The sequence below is a fragment of the Sycon ciliatum genome, chromosome 6 (genome assembly GCF_964019385.1).
Source record: "Sycon ciliatum chromosome 6, ocSycCili1.1, whole genome shotgun sequence".
Lineage (NCBI taxonomy): Eukaryota > Metazoa > Porifera > Calcarea > Leucosolenida > Sycettidae > Sycon > Sycon ciliatum.
This window is the reverse complement of record NC_088648.1, coordinates 6,063,572-6,087,522: the sequence shown is the minus strand read 5'-3', so window position 1 is coordinate 6,087,522 and position 23,951 is coordinate 6,063,572. Positions and strand designations below refer to the sequence as shown.

The 23,951-nt window shown below is 48.1% G+C and overlaps 1 protein-coding gene across 2 annotated transcripts; it reads left to right on the top strand.

Moving 5' to 3' along the window:
* The first annotated feature begins 103 nt into the window (after positions 1-103).
* On the top strand, positions 104-22,369 carry LOC135819240 (protein GUCD1-like). Of its 2 annotated transcripts, XM_065332409.1 has the most exons (8): positions 104-579; positions 4,110-4,233; positions 5,998-6,066; positions 9,500-9,599; positions 10,341-10,432; positions 14,478-14,626; positions 20,210-20,287; positions 20,768-22,369. In XM_065332409.1, exons 1-8 carry the CDS (start codon positions 540-542, stop codon positions 20,872-20,874), a joined length of 759 nt encoding a protein of 252 aa, XP_065188481.1. In that variant the 5' UTR covers positions 104-539; the 3' UTR covers positions 20,875-22,369. The 2 variants fall into 2 exon arrangements, with proteins under 2 accessions (XP_065188481.1, XP_065188482.1); XM_065332410.1 differs by lacking the exon at positions 5,998-6,066.
* The last annotated feature ends 1,582 nt before the right edge of the window (positions 22,370-23,951 follow it).

Sequence of the window (23,951 nt, the reverse complement as noted above, 5' to 3'; positions counted from 1 at the left end):
TGGAGTGGGGATTTCCCCAATCCAAGTTTCGAACCAGGGAGTAGTACAATACCATATATGTACTACTCCCTGTTTCGAACTGCCAGTCGAGTCGTCAGCAGGAGTCAGGTTGTTGTTTATGAATTTTTCCTCCATCAGCACGAGTAAGACGACATGCTCTTCTTCGTTCTCCTTGGGAGTATTTGAAGAACATCTGCACGAGCAAAGTCGCATGTGTAAAGTAAAGGACAGTAATAGTAATACGCTGGTCGCAATCTTTCTCTGGCTTTCAGCTGTCAGGAAACAGTGGCCGAATAATTTATTGACAGAGTTTGAATGATCTGAGAGACTTTACTGGACTGTGCAAGTGGAAACGTAAAACATTAAATTTTGTTTGACAACTACTACGCATTGTAGGAGAGCTAGAGTGGTACTTTTTCCTGGTCTCGTTTTCGTCATTCTAAAATCTTCCGGATTTGCGCAGAGTGCTGTGATAGTGATACTCTTGAAAGTGTGCCCTGTCCTACTTGCATGCCACATTGCGTGGTTCAACACTCGCGATGGCCGAGGACAAGCCAGAGAGGTCGAGAGCAGCGAATGGTGAGAGTGATTCTCTGGTGACATGGCTGCACGTGTATTTTGTGTGGACGTTATCATCCATGCAGGGCGAGAGTAAACTAAAAGTTGAGGAGGTTTGCAAATTGAGGTCCACTTGGCCATGCCCTGTGTCACAAATATTCTAAACATTCATCAGTTCTGATGTCGTGATGATGCCTTTGGTCAGTCCCAATGGAAATAGAATTAAAAAAAAGGCGACGTGGAGACAATAATCTTAATAATGCAATGAATAAAACCAAGAGTACATAAACCAGAGTGTGCAACTCGGGATGGTTCCTGTGGGAGCGTAATTCGTGCAGTACGTCATTTCTGACGGCATGGTAAGCCACAGGTACGGTGAAAAGTTGCATAACCAGTCGCGGTGGTGCAGGTCGCTGAGTTTGTCCTGATTTCGGTTTTTTGAAACGGATTGCCTGACTTAACTTGTCGGTGGATACACAGTCACACAAAACACCGAAATCCTGAAACAGGACGTCTAAAATCAAGCAAATTTGACTGATTTCCGGGCTATGAAACAAGAAATTTTGAGCTGTACGCAAGTCGCGGCTTGGCTGACCTCATCAGGGTGACGTAGTGCACGAACTGCGCTGTTTCAGATCTGACATGCACAGTTGCACACTCTGGTTTATGTACTCTTGATAAAACTACATGTACCGTATTATCTCTAATATAAGCACAGTCTCCAATAATAGCACGTCTCCAATAATAGAACACCTTGGGGCGGCATTCAAAAAATAAAGTGCTCAGTCTCCATTATAAGCACACTGTGTAAATTCATTATCTGTACCGGCGAAAAAAACCTGAAATGTGTGTATCTGACATGAATTTGGCATGGGAACATGCCTCTGAAATGAGGTTGAAATAATAATGGAACAGTCTCCAATAAAGGAACGTCTCCATTAATAGCACTGGTCGGAGGTACATTGAAAAAATAAAAGACCGTGCTTATATTAGAGATAATACGGTATATGCACACAGGGAATTTTCTAGAACCGCCCCAACCGGTTTTCGACCGGTTGAAATTGTTGGCGACCGGTTGAAAAGTTACAAATCAGTTCCAACCGCCCGTACTTTTCTGTGGGTGAATGGAGCTGCTTATATCTTTGCTACACTCCAGCACCAAGAAATCTGTTAAATTGCTGTCGAGTGCCATATTTGGGTTGTATTTTGAAAAAAAATTCCGCGGGGGGGGGGCCCGACCCCCCAACTCTTCATTGGACCGTAACCGGTTGGAAATTCGTCCTAGAATATACCCTGCGCACACTCATATCACAATCACAACCATAGCGACGAATAAAGTGTTCCAGATCGTTTTCTCGTCACGATTATCAATGGAATTCGTGACTGAAGGGAATAATGAAACTACAATAGGATTTATACACTTGAATTCGTGATCCCAATCTTTTGTAAACAAAAAGAAAATGTCACCGCACTTACACTCTTCCAGTAAATTCGCACTCGCACACACTTGCACATACATGTACATTGTCACATTGCACTTGCTGAATTTCTTATCATTTCTCACCTGTTTAGTTTTTATTACCAGTGCAATGCTTTTTTCCAAAGTTTGGAGGAGGGGCTTGAATATGTCCTGTTTGTTCAATGGTACACCAGATGACATAACATAAACGTCTCAACAACTTTCACCTGGAAAACTTGCTGATCAGCAGGAAGAATCTCCCCCGGTGAAACAAATGGGTTGACGCATTGTACACCTGGCTGCAAGCTGGCGGCAATGTTCTTCTGGCGAACTTTCAGCTTAGGCAATTGAGCTTTCCTCTCCTTGTGCTCCGTTGAATTGACGTGCATGTGAATCACATTCCTCTTCAGCCCTACATTGTACTTCCTCTCGGCCACCATTGCAGAACAGGCGGCCCGACGAAATACAAAGACACTCCTCACTACACCCGCGAACTCTCTGGGTTGGAGTCACAAATTCAAATGGCTTTGCAGGCTTCAGCTTGTCCAGCAGAGAAACGACCTTCTTGCTTTCCTCATGTTTTTCACTTTCAGCTGTACAGTCAGACCTCGCTTATCCGGTCCTCGTTTATCCCGGGATCCCTCGCCATCCGGTAGAAAAACGGTGGTTACCAATTTACAGCATATGCCATGCACACATACAGTATGTGTGTTCGATTATCCGGTTCCCTCGCCTATCCGGATATTTTTCTGGAAAACGGATGTGTGCGGTTATGCGTGGTCTGACTGTACTAAGTTATGATCACTATCCACTTGACAAACGTCAAGTACTTCACTTTCCGCATCCGCCATAGTCGTCAACCAAAAGAACTCTGGTGGAGAATTTGAAAAATTAGTTTACGTAAAAAAAAGAAGAAAAAAATTGAGAAAGAATTTCCCCATCACGTCCCGCCCATTATTCCCGCGAAATCGCTGATAATGCTGATGTGATTTTCGCACCCTAAAATGCTTGATTTAGTGCCGGCATATTTGCCGGGTCCCTAGCTGGGTCCTGATTGGCCCATGGTACACAGCTAGCTGGATCCTGATTGGCCCATGGCACACAGCTAGCTGGATCCTGGTTGGCCCATGTCACACAGCTAGCTGGATCCTGATTGGCCCATGGCACACAGCAGCTGGATCCTGATTGGCCCATGGCACACAGCTAGCTGGATCCTGGTTGGCCCATGGCACACAGCTAGCTGGATCCTGATTGGCCCATGGCACATAGCTAGCTGGGTCCTGATTGGCCCATGGCACATACCGTATATTCTCTATTATAAGCACAGGTCTCCATTACTAGCACAGTCTCTAATACTAGCACACTGTGAGCACCTTTCGAAACATTATAAGCACAGTCTCTATTACTAGCACGGTCTTGGTGGAAATCAATGCTGCATGCATGATATCTAGCATGTATTTCTTCTCGCTCTGTATGAATGCATTGGTTGAAAAAATATAAGCACGGTCTTCAATATAAGCGCGGTCTCCAATATAAGCACGGTCTTCAATATAAGCGCGGTCTCCAATATAAGCACGGGGTAGAGGGGTGTTGAAAAATATAAGCACGGCGCTTATAATAGAGAATATACGGTAGCTAGCTGGGTCCTGATTGGCCCATGGCACATAGCTAGCTGGGTCCTGATTGGCCCATGGCACATAGCTAGCTGGGTCCTGATTGGCCCATGGCACATAGCTAGGTGGGTCCTGATTGGCCCATGGCACATTGTCATGGTCAGATATGCAGAACCAACCGGCAATGGCGAGTTGGAAACAACAGCTTTGTCCAAACTCTCCGCTCGACCTGGGGCCAAAATCGAGCCGTTGCGGATTTACCAGGTACTTATTTATACGTCGTCCTTGCGGAAAGAACACACCACATTTGATTTTGGCTTCACAAAGGACACCGAACATTTCAACCTCTGCGCCATATGGCACAAACATACACATACTGACCCAAGGCAAAAAATTAGGGGATGCACACATCCGCTTTTTGTCTCCGAATTTTCTGGTCATCACGTTGTTCTCTTTCCACTGTACTGTGCCGTTTCCAGTTGTCGATGGCAAAGGGAGTGAAGGCGAAGACAGCAGTAGCAGCGGTGTCCTTCTCGACATGTCATTGTTGAAGCAGACAGAGAACTGGGACTGTGGAATTGCATGCTGTGCCATGGCTCTCCGGTAAGGATGTCATCATTGACTGGCACCTCTGCCTGTATGTGTGTGTGTGTGTGTGTGTGTGTGTGTGTGTGTGTGTGTGTGTGTGTGTGTGAAAGACGGTTCTCAAGGCCACAGGACTTGCAACGCCATGCCAAATATTGTTGACTTTGCGATTTCTCTCTCTTCTCTTCTCTCTTCTTGTCGTTGTCTCCCGCTTCTGGGAGCGGCGTGGCCCGATAGGGTAGCTGTACATAGTAGTAGTAGTAGTAGTGTGTGTGTGTGTGTGTGTGTGTGTGTGTGTGTGTGTGTGTGTGTGTGTGTCTGTGCGTGTGTGTGTGTGCGTGGGCGCGTGTGTGTGTGTGTCTGTGTGTGTGTGTGGGGGGGGGGCGTGCGTGCGTGTGTGTCTGTGTGCGTGGAGTGAGGTAGGTGGGATTGTAACCAAACTATTTGGTTCACAGGATTGATCCATAATTATAATAATTATGAGATGGGTGGAAGCAACCCCATGCCTAAAGCTTGGGCTAAGCGCATCTCCAAGCTGTACAAGACGACAGAGCAAAGAGTCCCACTAAAATATAATCACCCCTACATGTGCTGCTGGGCATACAACCCTTTTGTATGGGTATGCCCTGAGGAAAGTACATCACAAAGTACTAATCTCAACTCCTGTTGTCAGTCGAGTAGACACGCAGTAGTGGCAGTAGTGGCGGTAGTGGCGGTAGTGGCGGTAGTGGCGGTAGTGGCGGTAGTGGCGGTAGTGGCAGTAGTGGCGGTAGTGTGTCGTGTGACGATCTTTCCAGCTAGCGTGGTATACATGCAGCATTCAAGTGCATAGTCCTATAGCATTCAAGTGCATAGTCCTATAGCATTCAAGTGCATAGTCCTATAGCATTCAAGTGCATAGTCCTATAGCATTCAAGTGCATAGTCCTATAGCATTCAAGTGCGTAGTCCTGCAGCATTCAAGTGCACGGTGCTGTAACATTCAAGTGCACGGTGCTGCAGCATTCAAGTGCACGGTGCTGCAGCATTCAAGTGCACGGTGCTGTAACATTGCAACAGCAAATGCACAGGTATAAGCTTAGTACTACAATGGGTATGAGATTCACGCTGCCAGCCCCCAACATGAACAACATCACCTAGGGATATCGACTTACTGGTGTGGTGCGTTTCCAGCGCGACAAACACCTCCTCGTGAGCACCAGGGGCAGCAGTGCGAGTCAGTATCGCCGATTATCGTTAGCGCCAAGCATCATCACGTACCTGCTTTCCTTTGCGGTACAAGTAGGCTTGTGACATTATTTGCTTCTTTCTGTTGCATTCTCAGAGCATGTCCAATTGTCCATGCTGGCAGAATTTCTATGGGCACTCCAGTGATGGAATGGAGAGAAGTGGCAAAGTGGTGTATTCTAAACAGTTCTAGTATTTTCTACTATTTTGCTCAGTGCATGTACTGAATGCAGTACTGTCGTGGCCTCTGGCTTCCCCTGGATAGCTCGTGTTGGTTTCTCTGCGTCTCTCATTTTCCTTGTGTGCGTGTGTGCATGTGTATGAGTGTGTGTGTGTGTGTGTGTGTGTGTGTGTGTGTTTGGTTGTGTTTGTGTGTGTGTTTGGTTGTGTTTGTGTGTGTGTTTGGTTGTGTTTGTGTGTGAGTTTGGTTGTGTTTGTGTGTGTGTGTGTGTGTGTGTTTGGTTGTGTTTGTGTGTGAGTGTGTATGTGTGTGCATGTGTATGTGTGTATGTGTGTGTGTGTGTGTGTGTGTGTGCATGTGCATGTGCATGCTCAGTTACTACGGTCAGGATGTTAGCCTGAAGACGCTGAAGGTGCAGAGTTTCGACATTGGCATGACCAAGAGGTAGGCTATGGGTAGGCTATGGGTAGGCTATGGGTAGGCTATGGGTAGGCTATGGGTAGGCTATGGGTAGGCTATGGGTAGGCTATGGGTAGGCTATGGGTAGGCTATGGGTAGGCTATGGGTAGGCTATGGGTAGGCTATGGGTAGGCTATGGGTAGGCTATGGGTAGGCTATGGGTAGGCTATGGGTAGGCTAACAGGTAGGCTATGGGTAGGCTATGGGTAGGCTATGGGTAGGCTATGGGTAGGCTATGGGTAGGCTATGGGTAGGCTATGGGTAGGCTATGGGTAGGCTATGGGTAGGCTATGGGTAGGCTATGGGTAGGCTATGGGTAGGCTATGATGGCGTACTGTAAGTCTACAAATATTTGGCGCATGATATTGATTATTTTCGGCTATATTCGGCCTGGTCAAGTTTGGCCGAAAATTTGTTGCAGCCAAAATTTTGTTTTGCAAGGTTCAATGTGACAGTGCATACAGGCGGCAGCAAAACAGGCTGAAAATTTGAAGCGGCCGAAATGGGTTTTAGCCCTGGGAGGCCGAAATTTGAATGGGCCGAAAATTTGTCGACTTACAGTAATGATGCCTTGATGAACTCTGCAGTGTGCACTGCTTGTGCTGGTCTCCAAGCAGATGTGTACAGAGTTCCTGTGCTCCGTATGACCAAGAGTACATGAAAACAAGAGTGTGCAGCTCGGATGGGCTGCTGTCACGGCGGAATTCCGTGATTACATCATTTTCACGGGCGTAGGAACCGGTCCGGCAGGCCCGGCGGTCGCCGGACCAATAATTTTCGAATTCTTTATTTAATTTTTTTACATTTCAACCTTGTTGATGGCTTGTCGACTCTTGTACAGGTACCATGTTTTACATCGACAATGCGGTGTATCATCAGCATGCATATTATATTATTCCCGTAGCTATGCAGAAGACGTTACTTCAGTAACGTCTGGCGCTAGCCAGGGTCCACACAGCTTTAATTTGGTATTTGTTTGTGTGTTTGTTTGTTTGTGTCACGCCTGGTGCTATCCCGTATCTGACGGCAAAAAATCATAGGGATGTTATAAATTTTTCAATTCTCCTATTTTTTCAGGCATATCCTGGGATTCGAACCCGCACTATCGCCCGACATGCATTCCCCCATACACTTCGCATTCATACCCATTCTTCCAAGTTGCTTCACGTTATGATCTTGCGTTTGAAAGCCCTCTTTGAATATTGCGGGCAGCTGTATGTGGCCAGCTGTGTTTGATGGTACGGTACGGGAGACGGTGTCGTATTACCCTCGATCGTACCTGTCCCGTACCTATCCCTACCGTACCGTACCATCAAAGATGGCTGGCCACAATGCATATTCAAATCGGGCTTTCAAATGCAAGATCATAATGTGAAGCAACTTGGAAGAATTAGTATGTATGCGAAGTGTATCGGGGGATGCATGCAGGGCGCGATAGTGCGGGTTCGAATCCCAGGTTATGTCTTAAAAAAAAGGAATTTTTTAAAGAATTTATAACATCCCTATGCTTTTTTTTGTCTAGATCATCAAGGCAAAAAAGCATAGCGTAGGGCCCTGAGCTTCCAATCTCTCTCGTTATAGGCTTTTCCGCGTTGGCATCGCCAAGCAAGCTTGGCTAGCCTTCGCATAAGCTGCTCCATGATGATGAGACGAAACAATGAATGCATGTATATACGATCTAGGACAGAACCAAGATCGTTCATGCATATTCTTATTTCTCATATTATTCTGTAGCATTAAAATATGGCCTTTTAGGCCCAATTTTAAAAAAATTCCCGGGGGAGGACCCCCTCACCCCACTCTTATAATTTCGCCGCACCAATATTTAACTGCTTCCTACGCCCCTGATTTTAGTGATGTAGTGTATACAAGCAGGATTCAAGCAGGTCTCTTTCTGCACAACTGCAGCTCAGTTGTACACACTACGCCACATCCCCGCCTCAAATCTGCGCCATATATGATGTAATCACGGAATTCCGCCGTGACAGACACCCATAGTAGAAAATGCCCCAAGCTGCACACTCTGGTTTTCATGTACTCTTGGTATGACCAATGCTTATGCAGTGAAGCAGTGCAGTATAAGGTATCCTTGACAACAACAAAAATATATTGGATGATTCGCGTGCCGAACAGGTCAAGAACCACCTTTCCGCTTCTGTGGGACACCACCACCCCATGATGAGGCATCAGATGCGGCTCCTAAACGGTGGGGGAGGATAGATCAGATCGACCAACCACAGGCCAAAGGTCAAAATCCCATTTAATTTGCCACATCCATGTTTTCCTCGTGCCAGGCCACGTGTTCCCAATTCACTGTGGGTAGCAGCACGGCTGGAAAAAATTCTTCCGCTTCCAAGCAGGACTTGAACCTGGTACATGTACCTCTTGTTTCTCAATCATGGTCTTGGACCAACCCACTTTGCCTGCCTGCATCGTTGACAAATCATACTTTAAAACTATGAGATACACAATAGGGTTATGCACAAGTGCGTCTACCGATAAAATTAAAAAAAAATCGATTTGTGTTCCGCGCTATACTCAGGTTGCGTTTGTTCGGTGTCATTCTGGCGCCATTCCAAAGTCATTCTGCCGTGTTTTGGTTCCGGTGCGTTTGTTTGATGCACACGCCAGCGTTTATTCGGTGCAATTTCGATTCCGGCCGCGGAATGTATGGGGCAGAATCGATTTCGGCGATTCCAAAGAAAAAGTGGAATGACTGCTCATTCCGAGCGGAATGAAAATGCACGGCGGCCACTGGGGGCCTTGTCATGCGCACATATGTGTGCATGCCTGCATGTGCGTTTATGCGAATGTGCACATATGTTAATGTGTGCGCGTGCATGTGTGTATATGCAGGGGCGTCACCCGTGATGGGCACGGGGGCACGTGCACCCCCCCCCCCCCCCCCCGTAAAAATTCGACTCTTTTTTTGCGAACTCCTGGTTATGAAAAGTGTAGTGCTGGTAGAATCTACTAATAAACTGCATGCACTAAAACTAGTTGTACTTGCCTGCCGCGATCGCGTGTGTGCAGGTAGCGAGTGCATGTAGCGAGTGCATGTACACGACCGATTGTAGTGCTACTAATTTAGTACTTACCTACTACGCGCGTGCACGTGTGCGCAGCGCTGCATCCTTTGGCCTTGTACAGGTGGAATCCTGATAGAGTCTTTGGAGCTGTTTCCTCTCACAATGTCGTCTTCTCGAAAAAGGAAAGCGTCTGGCCAGCTCACTATCAGCGAACTTTTTCGTGTGTTCCTGTGCAAAATTCCTGTGCACCCCCTGTGAAGGGGTCCGGTGACGCCCCTGATATGTGTGTACATGCGTACATATGTACATATGTGTGCATGCCTGCATGTGCGCTTATGTATACGTGTACGTGTATGTGTATGTGTGTGAATGTGTGCCTCCCTATGCAGTACATGGACTGTTGAGCTATGCTATCTACTGCACCTGAATAGTGTGAGAAATCGCTATCACACCAGCAGCATTTGTGTCAACCCGGAGCTCGGAAAGGAGGTGTGTGTGTGTGTGTGTGCACGTGTGTGTGTGTATGTGCATGTGTCTGCCTGTCTGCATGCCCGTCTGTTTCTTTATGTGCATCTCCATGTCGTTCTTCTTTTTATTCTACATCTCTGTCTGTCTGTCTGTCTCTCTCTCTCTCTCTCTATATATATACATAATGACATGGTTACACATGATCAGCCATTCTCTCTCAGTCACCCTATTAGAGAGGTTCCGGGGTACGATTTTCCGTGCCAAAATCCGTACGGCGCTACGGATTTTTTCGAGGCGTGCTCCATACGATTTTTCGGCACGGAGAATCCATGTGGACTGGCTTTCATACGAACCATGTTTCGTATGGAGATTTTGCATCATCGGGTGCAGAAAGATTTTTCGCGTACAAAGTTCATACGAGAAACATCGATTTTCCGCGGGAAGTTTTGATTTAGGGGTCGTCGCAAAAGTTTTTTGTCGTCCCTGAAACGAACATGATTCATTTGGGGGGGGGGGGGGGGGGGAGGGGTGCGAGCCAAAATCGCAAGTCGACCGATACTGTACATACGACATGCACATGCATGCGATTTTCGTCGTCCAGCATAGCAAGCTGTGTTCGTTTCAGAGGGAGGGGAGGGGGTCCGAGTACGAAATGAACGATGTTCGTTTCAGGGACGACAGAAAACTTTTGCGACGACCCCTTAGGTACAACTTTTCAAAATAACAATTCTGCATGCACATGCTATGTGTGTTCTTTCCCAGGACTACTACGCAAAGAGCTTTGTGGATGACACTGCCCGAATCAACAAGCTGTTTGATCGGGTGAACGAGCTCGGCCTGCAAGTATCACAAAGGTAGGGTTCAGTTTTCTCCCTGGTGTTTTTATTACAGTCTATTCATAACAAAAATATGGGTTCTGGGTGTGGAATGCTCCCGTTTTGAGAGAAAGTAACTGCCGTAACATTTCGTAAATAAGCAAGTACTCAGATGGTGAGCCAAGGAAAAATTGTAACATGGAAAAATATGGGCACAATTTATGCGATCGAGTCCACCAACTAAACCAGATTTTCTGACTTCTGACTTTTATGCCGCGGAATGTCTCAGTACTCCTCTTTGTCAGTTTTGTGCTAGATTGTGCACGTCTGACTGTTCAAAATCTGGTTCAGTTGGTGGACTCGATCGCATAACTTGTACCCACATTTTTCCATGTTACAAATAAGTAAGTCCCTACTTACGAATTTAGTGGTCACACCCGTACTAACTTTCGGGCGGGTTACTAACTTTCGGGCGGGGTACTAACTGTCTGGCGGGGTACTAATTATCAGGGGAGAACTAACTTTCGAACCTGACTTGTGTGTAGTGGAGAAGTCCTTTTTCATAATGATGTACACGCTAAGCGCTGCATGTGCGAACTGTACTCATTTCGGGCAGTATGTTTATCGGGTTTGACTTGATTTGACTTCAACAAACAGGGTCAGAAAGATGAAAGGGGTATTTATTTCGGGCAGGTACTTATGTACGGACTTTTACGGTATTCCAGTATGCAAATAACACTCTTTGCTTCCAAGTGATTCGCATGGAGAGTTGTGATTGGCCAATTGTCTGGATCTACGAGTAGGCACATGGCTCAAGGAACACTGAGGTTGCATTTGTTCGGTCATTCCCGAATGGGCATGGAATGACGTCGGTACCCATCGTGGAATCGGAATGAGCGTAGCCAAGAGTAGATAAACAAGAGTGTGCAACTCCGGATCTCTCCTGCACAATCTGCAGATACCCCGCGCCCACGGCGGAATTTTTTGTTTACGTCACCTTTTTTCAGAGAAACGCGGCTTTGCCGCAGAGCAGTGTGAGAGCACGTGCTGGGCACCGACCTTGTAGTGTAAAGCCCAGCCAAGTGCACGAGGGAAAACTCTCCAAAAGGCTCGCAGCGCGTGCGTCGTCGAAAAGATTACGTCAACAAAAAATTCCGCCGTGGGCCAACCCATCCGCGAGTTGCACACTCTTGTTTATCTACTCTTGGAGTAGCAAACAAACGCGCTGGCATGGATTCGAGAACCTGGCAAAAGTTTTGCGCCACTCTGGAAACGTATTGCCTGTTGTTTGCACAAATTGCAGCCTTGCGAAGACTACTACATGCCAGTCCTGGTAGTTGCTATATGCTTCCGTAAGTTTCTGCATGTCCCTACGACAGTCATGATGAATGAGCGGCCAAACACGGCGTAGATCAACGAGCGATCGTAACTAGGGTGCCTGCAGGCGGCGTTTGGCCGCTACTTCATCATGCTATACGACCTCGTACCAGTCACAGAAACGTCTCTAGCTCTCGTGTTTATTTGACAGAGACGAGGCACTGTTGTAAGACGAAGTGAAGTGGCAGGCTCGGTGCCTCTTTGGGTCAATTTGTTCTGGCCCGCCTCTTTGTGATTCTAGAGGCCCTGCTCGACGACGATGAAGAGCTGAGGTGCGAGGGCATATTTCCAGTTCATCAACGATCCCGGGCGAACACTTTCTCAGGCAGCGAAGGGTCAAAATACCACGAACAAGTTACTATGCCGTCCCCGAGGTTACAGTACCAGCCTATACCCTGGACGATGTCCGCCAATATTTCTGTATACCGATAATCGCGTTTGAAGTTTTGTTGGGGAGGTATGCAGCAACGACGAACTTCACGAAGCCCCTCCGCACATTTTCATTCCGCTCGGAATGAGAACTCATTCCACTTTTTCTTAGGAATCGCCAGAATCGATTATGCCCTCTTCATTCCGCGACCGGAATCGGAATTGCACCGAACAAACGCTGTCCATTGCATCAAACAAACGCTCCGGAATCGAAACACGGCAGAATGACTTTGGAATGGTGGCGGAATGGCACCGAACAAATGCAACCTGAGTCACTCGTGCTCATGCACCAGACATTATAACGACACCAGAATCTTGCCAAACAGCACAGCGAATGACTGTTAGGGGCAGCATCAGTGTACACCTATCAACATGTTAACTCCAGCTGCTGTATGTCATATTGGATGACCCATGTGAACATGGCGTGCTAGCTTCTCACGTAAAACTTGTGCAAGTAGCCTGTGTTTCAATGCCAAACACATCTCCAGGACCTGGCTCGTAGTCAGCATCACTGATACTCCATGCATCGCCTCCTGTCAAATCCCATGCTTCACCGAAGTTGTGCAAGGCACAGCAGGAGAGGGCGACGTCAGCAGCCAACACAGGAATACGCCGATCGCATCCATCCAGAATGCGGGAACGTCCCTTCAGACGACCGAAGGCTTGCTCGACCACTCTTGTCGTGTGTTTCGAGCGGACATTGAAGGTACGCTTGTGTGGCTCCAATGGTCCATGTCAGTCGTCGAAGCATTTCATCATTTTGTTCGAAAAAGGGAAGGCAGCATTACGAACTATAAACGCACTAATGTACGTGCCTGATATTGCGTTGTTGGTTGGGCCTCGTTCCTTGATGGTCAGCCATGTTCTGCTGGCGATGTTTCTTGAAAGGTGGCTGGCATGGAAGGTGGCTGCATCGCCAACGGAGCCAACCCGACCAACTTTGAGGTACGTAAAATGGCCACGGTGGTCCACAGGACCACAGCAGCAAGTCTTGTTCTTGCAGGATATCGTTGGTAGCACCAGTACGCATTGCCGTGTATCAAGCGCTTCCCGCGGATGCGCATGGATGTTCCATCATTTGCGCCAGGACAACGAGGAAGGCCACATAGTCCCCGGAGCCCTTTCATGACCTTCCCCAATTTCTTGCCTGTGGGAAATTTGATTACCTCCAGAAGCGGGGCAGTCTTTTTAAAGACTTTTCTGTGCTAGAATTCAGTGACATGGTAGGGTATCACGGATGATGGAACCCTTTCATGGCCTTGCGCAATTTCTTGCCAGTGGGAAATTTGATTACCTTCGGAAGCAGAACAGTCGTTTTAAGGGCTGTTCTGTATTAAAAAAAATACATCAACGGTATCTTGGGTGATGGAACCCTTTCATCGCTGTGTACAATTTCTTGCCGGTGGGAAATTTCATTACTTTCAGGAAGTAGAAACAGTCTTTAATACGTTAACGGTATCATGCGTGATGGCTGCAGCGGCTGACTTTCCGACGCTGAACATCAGGACGAGTTGTGCCATTGCTGTGTTGTGAGATAACCAGTGCAGAGTGCTTGCTAGCCGCATTGCAGAATATACTGGGCGACGGTAGTTTGTGATTTCTCTCTCCAGATGCCCACCAATATCGGCATGCAGGGCCCAAGAGGATGCTTTGCTCATTCTCAGATGAAGCTTGTATTGATCGTTTTCCCAGTCAGCTACATCCCACGCGACTCCCATCGTGTTCCTGTGCATGATGGCTGTCCTCATTCCGCGGACCTGGCCTGCGAAGAGCACGCCAAAAACGCCTCTTTCGATTACCGAATCCTGGAACATTGGACAAAATTACCAGAATAGCATTGTCACCATTCTCCTCGTCATCATGCTTCCGTTTGCGCATTGGACTCGGGACAGCAATTGGCGGAGCAGAAAGCTCAACATCAGGAAACAAAACCCGAAGCATGGCGTCCATGCACAACAAACAAGAAAAAGAGCTCGACGTCGGAATTCAGGATCTATGGCTTCCTTTGCTTCTAGTTGCCCTTGCCTGGGTCTTGGGGAAGAGGAGGCGATTTTGCAGTGCAGAGAGGCGAAGATAGTTCTTGTAGAAGGCACACGTGTGTGTGTGGGGGGGGGGGCAGGGCTAGATACACAGGCCTTGTCCTGCTCTGAAATTGTACTTTTTGTGGTGTGTGTGTGTGTGTGTGTGTGTGTGTGTGTGTGTGTGTGTGTGTGTGTGAGTGTGTGTGTGTGTGTGTGTGTGTGAGAGAGTGTGTGTGCGTGTGCGTGTGTGTATTCAGGGAGCCCCCGCTGGAGGACTTGGTAGCCCACCTGGACCAGTGCAGACCTCTTATTGTGCTGGTCAATGCCATGCTTCTTACCTGCAAACACTGTGCGGCATCTGAGTGTGCACACTCTGCCGATAGCAGATCAACAGCTCCGTATCTCGGTGAGTAGGTCACGGTGAATCGTAATTACTAATTACAGTAAAACATGTCAAGGCGACCGTTCGGATTAGACGACCACCTGTCCTAGAAGACCACTGAAACCAGGACCAAGGGATGCTATTTCCTGTCAAATGACCCTGGATAGGAGACCACCTGGTAGCAGAGACCATGTTTTGAAGGTCTCTTGAGCGGTCGTCTTAGACAGGTTTCACTGTAATGGTACAGTCAGACATCGCTTAACCGCACACGTCCGTTTTCCACAAAAATATCCGGATAGGCGAGGGAACTGGATAATCAAACACACATACTGTATGTATGCATGGCATATGCTGTAAATCGGTAACCAACGATTTCTTCCGGATGGTGAGGGATCCGGATAAATGAGGACCGGATAAGCCAGGTCACTGTATGTTCAACTGTGCTGGCCTAGAACAGGGTCGAGTATTACTGTATTAGGCGAACGACTTGAACAACTGCGAGAGAATCGAACGATGATGACCATTCCAGTCGCAATGCGATATAAGCCACAAATTAACGCTTGGCCGAAGTTCCTGTCTAGGGACTTCCCCTTCCCCCTTCCAACCTGCCAGCTGTGCGCTTTTGTACTTCTCAACAATTCTGCCCCGGTGCATGTACCTGAGATGTTCTAATGGTATAGTTGAGTTGCTCATGTGCAGCCATTGTCATGGCAGCCGACCGATCGACCAATCGCTGCGCACCTTGCATGTATACTTGTGCCCTGTGTGACCTGTGCCTGCAATCCAACAGCCCGCTCATCATATTTGCGTTTACGCGCGAGATTTGTGCGGCTACTTGGTTGCGTTAGATTTTTTGGTTGCGTTAATGGGTTTTTCCATGTTTGTGAGAGTTTAGAAGTACCGTAAAGTACCGCCAGAGCGCCCCATGAACTCGTCCTTTTGTAGTCGTGCTGTGGAGGTGGTGTCCTGTCTGAAGGTCATACGATACGTACCTTGTACACTTACTCGCTCGTTTCAAATTTTCGAGCGAGTGCTCGAGTATTCAATATACTGTACTCGTTTCACCCCTATTGTACACACATTGCACGCTGTACAGTCAATCCGTACTCAGTTTACCTTTGAGCTCCAGACAAAAACATGCTAAGCGTGACCTCAGGACACTAAGGGCGTGCTCGATTGGTAGGATCGGGATCCAGATCCAGATCTCAGACCCGTCGGATCCTTCCAGGGTCAACTGAACACTTTCTTTTGGGCCTTGGCTGTTGCCATGTTGACGAAGTAATAAATGACGCTCACGGGCCACCCAAAAGGGTGAAAGTCGTACTCATCGCGCGCGCAGGTAGTACTGTAGCGGGCCTGGAGGCAAAACAACCTAACAACTCGAAACTAACTAACGTGTTACTTTATTCTACAATTCTCACTCTCTCTCTCTAGACGGCAAAACTGTCTCTAGCAGTAAAACTCTGAACTCATTGTGAAAAGATAAAATAAACACAATTTATGGAAAATAATCACCGCCAGCAACGTACTGTCATGCGACCGTTGTATGGTAGAACGAACGTCGTAATGAACAGTACGCTGAGCGTATACGCAAATGCTGAGCTTGTAGCGTGACCAACGTGTGACCAACGCTACAGTACGACAATTCGCAAAGTCAACAAGATCTATCTCGACCCACGTGTGTGCGGACCACATTAGAGAGGTTGTGCATAACGAAAATTCGTAAAGATCTTTCGGAATCTGAGCCGTCTGGAAGTGATGAAAATTCATAAAGAAAATCTGTTGTGCTCAACGAAAAACGTAGCGTGACCATGGTGACCCTTTCGAGTACTTTTTCCGCTGTTTGCGCGCGTGGTGAACAATTTTTTGAATCAAGTGTGTACTCCGGCCCACGTGTAGGCACACATGTAGGCTAGAGGAAGAAGTTTTTATCAATTCTAGTTGCAGTGTTGACTATTCTAATCTTCATGGACTTGGAAGAGTACGATAGCCTTATAGCTATCCTGCTTCTCGCCCACTCTGAGGGCGATGTTGATGATGAGGAACTTCTTTTATTGCTTATGGCAGCAGAAGAGGACCGGCAGCTTTCGCAACGCCATGTTCTCGGCCCTCGAATTTGCCTGGGATCGTTGGATGACGAAACATGTGAGCTGAGGTTCCGCTTCTCTAGTGCGGAAATAAGGGAGTTGAATCAAGCTCTCCACCTGCCGCAGAAGTTTGTAGGACCATCACGTACGGCATGGACAGGGCTGGAAGGTTTGATGGTAGTCTTGCGTCGCCTGGCCTATCCTTGTCGCCTTTGTGAGCTGTCCGATGAGTTTGGCAGAAGCTCTCCTGATCTCAGCAGAATTTTCAACACAACCTTGATGTGGATTTGGCAAAATTGGGGGGGGGGGGGGGGGGCTTCTTGAGGACCCTTTCACCAAGCCGCACTTCACAGCAGCACTCCTAGAGTCGTACCATACGGCCGTCCGCAACAAGTTCGAGGTCGACTTACGGATTTGGGGCTTCATCGACGGTACAGTCAGACCAATCTGCCGACCAGGCGAGGAGCAACGGATGTATTACAATGGACACAAACGTGTCCATGCACTTAAATTTCAAGCAGTTACAACGCCCGACGGCTTGATTGCGCCTTTGTATGGGCCCGTTGTCGGCAGTCGTCACGATCCTGGAGTACTAGGTGAAAGTGGATTACTGGCGCAGCTCCAGCAGCATATGCAGCTGCCGCATGGCCCGCCATACGCACTCTATGGTGACCCAGCTTATCCGCTAAGCCCCTATAACGTTATCGAGAAGGGATATGTCGGTGCAGCTGCCGCTCCCCAGCAACAATTGTTCAATGGCCGAATGAGCTCAGTGCGGCAGTGTGTGGAATGGTCATTTGGAGAAGGTTCACTGTACTGGGCCTTTGTGGACTTCAAGAAGAACTTGAAAGTTCGCCTCCAGCCTGTGGGCATCTACTACCGAGTAACAGCTCTACTGACTAATTGCCGAACCATAATCAGAGGTGGGAACAAGACGTCCAGATATTTCGGATTGCAGCCACCTACCCTTCTTCACTACTTGCAGTGAACATGGAAGCATGACCTGATCCCTGTGAGTGTGCCTTTTACTTGCAGTCTGGCACTGTTAAACAAGATGCGGACACGGCAACGCACTCAGTAAAATAAATATGCATCGATTTGTATTCACATCATAAGTTCAAAACAGCTGAAGTATTGCATGTGTATGCGTTGACAAGCGCTATGATAGCTTATGGGCCAGTGCTTTCATGACGTCCATGAACGCTCTTCTCTCTCCCGCCATGTCTTCCTCACGCTTGTCGCCCCTTGCTCTGTCTGCCCGCTCCATCACTCTGCCGTGCTCTCTTTCTCTTTCATCTGCAGCCAATTTCTCCCGCTCCAGCTCCATTTTCTCCTGCTCCAATTTCAACTTCTCATCTTCTTGCTGCTGCTGTGCTTTTGCTTTTTCCTTTTCAAACTCGAGCTCCTGGCGGCGCATTGTGATATCATCCTTGTGCTTTGATTCAAGATAATCCAGGACAACCTCCATCCCTTGCAGCTTTCGCTTGGCTTTAGGCTCAGCATGGCCAGCTTTGGCAGCGTCTGACTTTTCTCCGAGCGTCAGGCATGCGTCATCGCGCGCTTCAGCAGCTAGGTGGTGCTTGGCTTGCGTAGCCCCCTCACGTCGCTGCATGGGCGTATCTTCCTCAGCGTAGATATCTTGCAGCTCTTGCAGCAGTTGCTCTTTCTCTGTTATATCTTCGTTCGTACCAGACCTATGCAACACATACAGCAAGCGGAGAGGGAGAAGCGCGCGCGCGTGGGTGCGCGCACACACAGTGACACACACACACACACACACACGTGCACGTGCATGGGCGAGCGCAGACACATACGCACAGGAAGAGAGGCTTGGTAACTACTACTTCAGTACATAGTTATAGTACATGGAATTGGTAACATGGACAAAGTGAAGCTTGAAAATTGCTTGCATGTGAATCAGACATAGCAGTAATCAGATCGACATGCATGTACATGTACATGCATACGGAGCAAACAGAGTTGGGCTGCATGCAAAGCCAGTTCGTATAGGAACTTACATCCTTCTCTTCCAGTCGTCGCCTTTGGCGAACAGCTCCAGCAGCTTCATCACTCTGTCGCGAATAGCTTTCTTCGTCACACCACCGAACTGAGTTGGGCTCAAGTTTTCCAGCTCACAGGCAACGATCTCCATGGCTGGAGACCCAGAACTCAGAACTCAGATAGTACTGTAAGACGTGTTATTATAACGAGTCGCAAATTTAACGATTGTCCAAAATTCATAGGTTAACGAGAAGATATGTTAACGATCCGGCAGTATTCCGCCATATCCGAACACAACATATATGAAGCCATACGGCCTAAATGGATCTTATTATAACGAAGAAATGTCATCCGTTAAAACGTTAGATTTGCTTCCTCGTTGAATAGTCATGTCTTACAGTACGTACCCTTGTAAGACGTACAGACGGTTAGTGCGGTGGTTTTTCGTCGCACGGATTTTCCTGTATCCTTTGCACCGTGTGAAGACTCTCATACTTGCCAACCATACCGGTTTTCCCGGTATTATACCGGGAAACTACGGTCACTACCGGCATACCGGGGCTTTTTGACTTTGATCGAAAAACTACCGGTATTGGCACTGAACCATGAGTGTTCAAACTACCGGTATTGGCACTGAACCATGAGTGTTCATAAAGAAGGTTGTTTTGTGGTGTGACAAGGGCACATGCGGCCCTGCATTTCACAGAATCACACATGTAGGGGCGATCTGGCAATAAAGAAACTCAGGTTTTGGTCCCCCGATTAGCAATGGGTTAGGAATGAATCAAAAAATTGCGGAAAATGAGCAAAAATAATCAAAAATTGCCCCCAAAAAAGAGAAAATGGCCGAAATTGGCGAAAACCAGGAAAACAAGGGAAATAGAGAAAATTAAGGGAAACTGGGTGTGTGACTAAGGGATTTGCTTTGGCTGGGTTAGCAAGTATGGACTCCTCTGTAGTCATCCAGTATAATTATACTTATTACACCATTTTATATATAGCAGGTAGCGTCTTGGTGTACATGTACGTGTTGCTGCATTTCTTTTGGTGGGTGGGTGGGGGATTTGAGGAAATATGTCATGAGATGAACCAGTAAAAAAACAAAAAAACAAATGCACACTCAGCGCAACACCATCGGTTGCCACTGCTGTTGTACACACTGGTGGGGTGTGTGATGCATGTGTGTGTGTGTGTGTGCGTGTGTGTGCGTGCGCGTGCGTGTGTGTGGTGGATACCAGGCTAAAATTAGTGGTGGTCAATTCATCAGCCTTGCAAGCTGTTGAATGGTGTAATCCCAGCACATGTTGCTATGTCTAACATAACTGTTCGCTATCATCGCTTCGCAATGGGCGTGTCTAAGTGTGTGTGTGTGTGTGTGCCTGCATGCGTTCGCGCGTGTGTGTGTGTGTTTGTGTGTGTGTGTGTGTGTGTGTGTGTGTTGTGTGTGTGTGTGTGTGTGTGTGTGTGTGTGTGTGTGTGTGTGTGTGTGTGCATGCGTGCACGTGTGTGTGTGTTTCAGGTCACTACATAGTGGTCATTGGATGTGACCAGTCAAACGATGTCATACACTATCTTGATCCATCGCCACGCAGATGCAGTAAGTCATGTGCTGGCCTGTAGCTGCCCGATTTCTGCGTTTTCTGTGCTGATTTATGTGCGTGTGCGTGTGTGATGGTGGTTGTGGTGTTGGTGCGGGTGCTGGTGGTGGGATGGGATGTACTCGAGCACTTCTAGGGCCTATGATGTTGTTTTGCCACTTCTGTGGCAACACCAGCTCCTCTCGCCTCTCCAGGCTCGTGGCTCGTGTATAGTCAGTGTAATCCTGTCCCCACACCCGAACATGGCCGTCATAGGTCAAAATAGGCAAAATGGTAACTATGAGGTTGTCGGTGATGCATGGTCACTACACCACTGGTGTGCTGGGATGCATGGTCACCACACCGTCGATGTGCGAGCTACGCCCCTGCTCACTGTGGCTCTCTCTCTCTCTTTCTTGTTTCTTCTCTCCGTTTTCTCTCTGTTCTCTCTCTCTCTCTCTCACTCTCACTCCTATCAATAATGTCACTTGTCTGTTTAGATCACCCTTGCTCCATCACGGTCAAGATCTTCGAAGAAGCGAGAGCAGCATTCGGGACCGATCTTGACACAATCTTTCTCGACGGTTGCTTGGCATCGGTGCCCTGACAAACCATCTGCACTCGGCAAACACAAACGACATCTGCCTTGCACTGGACTCACCCAATCGTCAAAAGAGCGACAACTAGGGTTAGTGGTTGTCTGACCTCGCTTTGTTTTGATAAATTCGTCGGCATCCTCTGCTGCTATGTGCCTATGTAGCTAGCTGTACCCTCAACGTCTTGCTGGTCACAGTTCACCTGGAGCTCTGATATTATCCACAGCATGTGCGCAGCTATGATGTCATCCATAGTATGCAGCTGTGATATCACCCACACCCTGTGTGCACCTTTGACATCAGCCACAGCATGCATGCAGCTATGACATCATCCACAGCATACGTGCAGCTATCACATTGCCCACAGCTTGTGTGTGCAGCTATGACGTCAGCCACAGCATGCGTGCAGCTATGATATCAGCCACAGCATGCGTGCAGCTATGATATCGGCAAATGCATGCCGGGAGCACGGCCCTTGGTACACCAGACTCCAGACAGTTTGCGCCCGTCATGCTTGGCAACTTCTTAGCTCAGTGTACACTGGACAAGATCTCTAAAAGCACTTGCCATCGTCCTCCCAATGGCCATTGCGACTTGCACTGTTCGTTGTGAAATGGCAGCGTTGATATCGGACTAGAACCCTGGTTCTGTGCTTGCCTGTGAGCTTGTTTCCACCTTTGCAGCAGCGGACGTGCACAGCTCTGCATTGAATTTGTTGTGCTTTGCTATGTCTCCTTGACTGAACGTCTCTCAATTTGGCTGGCCGTTTACGGCGTCGTAGTCAAGTTGTGTTTGGTGCGCAGCCCCATCCAGTCTGAGTCAAAAACAGTTCGGGTCAATGCCGTCGGGTGTGGACTCGCCTCGTACCATCATTCCATCAAACCTATGATGCCATTGGCCCACCTGATGATGTCACTGGCCCAACCGATGATGTCACTGGCCCAGCCGATGATGTCACTGGCCCAAATGATGATGTCATCCGTATGAGTGGCTGGAACATGTTTGCAGTGTGGATGACAGCAGCAGCAGCACTGCTACATGGATGCACACCACGTCCACCACCGCCTCAAGCAAACACTGTGTAGAGAGTATTACTACACCAATTACCATTACAATCAGCACAACCATACAGTTTAGTTAGCGGTGTATGATGCCGATACGCTCATACATCGGTTGTCCGGACACCGACGTTACGGGGACACTTCGGTCTACCGAACACCCTTTGGGCGAATTTCAGTGGAAATATGACCAATCTTTTGTCACTTTTTGTGGAAATAGTGACGCCGCATGCTATATCTATGGCCTATCCCCATCAAAATGTGCGTGATTCGGAGTTCCATCACTTTGACTCCATACCCAGTTTGCATTTATGGTTAACATGATTGTGCTTGGCTGTTTCTGCTGTTGGCATGAGAGGATTGCAAATTCGTGTGCTGATGCCGATGGCGATTAGCCTGCACCCGTGGAGTTTGCCTGGAGTGGTGTGTGCGCCCTCCTTGTCTTTGACTCCTTGTCCAGTTTCGATTGCAGTAAATGTGTTTGTGTTGCTAACTACGTGTACTTCTGTTGCTGGTGGCGGGTGCAACGGCTAGATGGATGGTGCCAAGAGTAGATAAACAAGAGTGTGCAACTCCCCATCTCTTCTGCACAATCTGCAGATACCCTGGGCCGGCCACTGCGGAATTTTTTGTTGTCACCTTTTTTCTGAAAACCTGACGCATGTCGTACAGCGCACGGGCATTTTGCCTCAGAGCAGTGTGAGAGCACGTGCTGGGCGCTGGCCTTGTAATATAAAGCCCGGCCAAGTGCACGAGGCGAAACTTGCCAAAAGACTCGCAACGCGTGCGTCGTAGAAAAGATTACGCCAACAACATTTCCACGGTGGGCCAGCCAATCCGGGAGTTGCACACTCTTGTTTATCTACCCTTGATGGCGTGTATGATGTGATGCGAATGCTCAAGTAGCTCACCTACATGTATGTGTGTATTTGTACTGCTGTGTGTTGCGGTGTGTTGCAGTGTGTTGCTGTGTGTGTTGCAGTGTGCTGCAGTGTGCTGCAGTGTGCTGCAGTGTGTTGCAGTGTTTGGAAGTCTTGGATGTGTGTGTGTGTGTGTGCGTGCGTGCGTGCATGTGTGTGGGTGCGGGGGTGGGTGGGTGCTCGTGCGCGTACATGTGTGTGTGTGTGTGTATGTGTATGTGTGTGTGTGTGTGTGTGTGTGTGTGTGTGTGTGTGTGTGTGTGTGTGTCCCATATGGTGCAGTGGTATGTGCAGTCGATTTTCAATCGAGAGGTTGCTGGTTCGATTCCCGACGATTTTGTCGTACACGTCTCTCTTCGCTTACTCGGCTTCCTGACTTTTCTTTCATTCTCCTGGGTACCAACAGCCAGTGCATGCCGCGCCACAGTATGTGGTGTGATGTGTGTGTGGGAAAAAATGAAAAAAACCCAAAAATAGGCATTCACTAATTAATGTGAGCAATCCCAGCACAAGCCGAAGTTGCCGCAGTATGGTGTCTGCTGTAGCATTGCTAGCATCACCACCTGCCGATGGGTGTCAAAATGTGTGTGTGTGTGTGTGTGTGCGCGCACGCACGTGTGTGTCTAGAGTTAAAATAAAAGCTGTCGATCGCGTACTGCAGAACGAAAGTTCATTTTGAAGTTTGAGGGTGTTTGCACATCAGTCTACATTGTAGTAGTCCCCGTTTTGGTCCCCGGGGCCGGGGGTACGCTAGAAGCCAAAGGACAATGTAGTCTTGCTGGAAGTCAACCTGAGGACGGCGCAGATTTCCTTCCAGGCCCATGTGTCCTTGACATGTACAGTCATCATGGTGTCCAGGATGAACTGCACAACCGTTGACCATAGTTTCGTCAGTCACACATGCGCAGACTATTCCTCTCTCCCTCTACTCCATGCGAGGCTCTTCAGTCGACATGTAGAGAACTACATTCCGGAGGCTCGTGTTGGTATGCAGGGCTCAAGCATGCACACTACAGGTCACCTGGAGTCATGGGTTTGTGCAACTCCCAGGGTGGCATTTGGTGATCTGGTCGGCATAAACTAAACCGTTGGCAACTGAAATCCGACCAC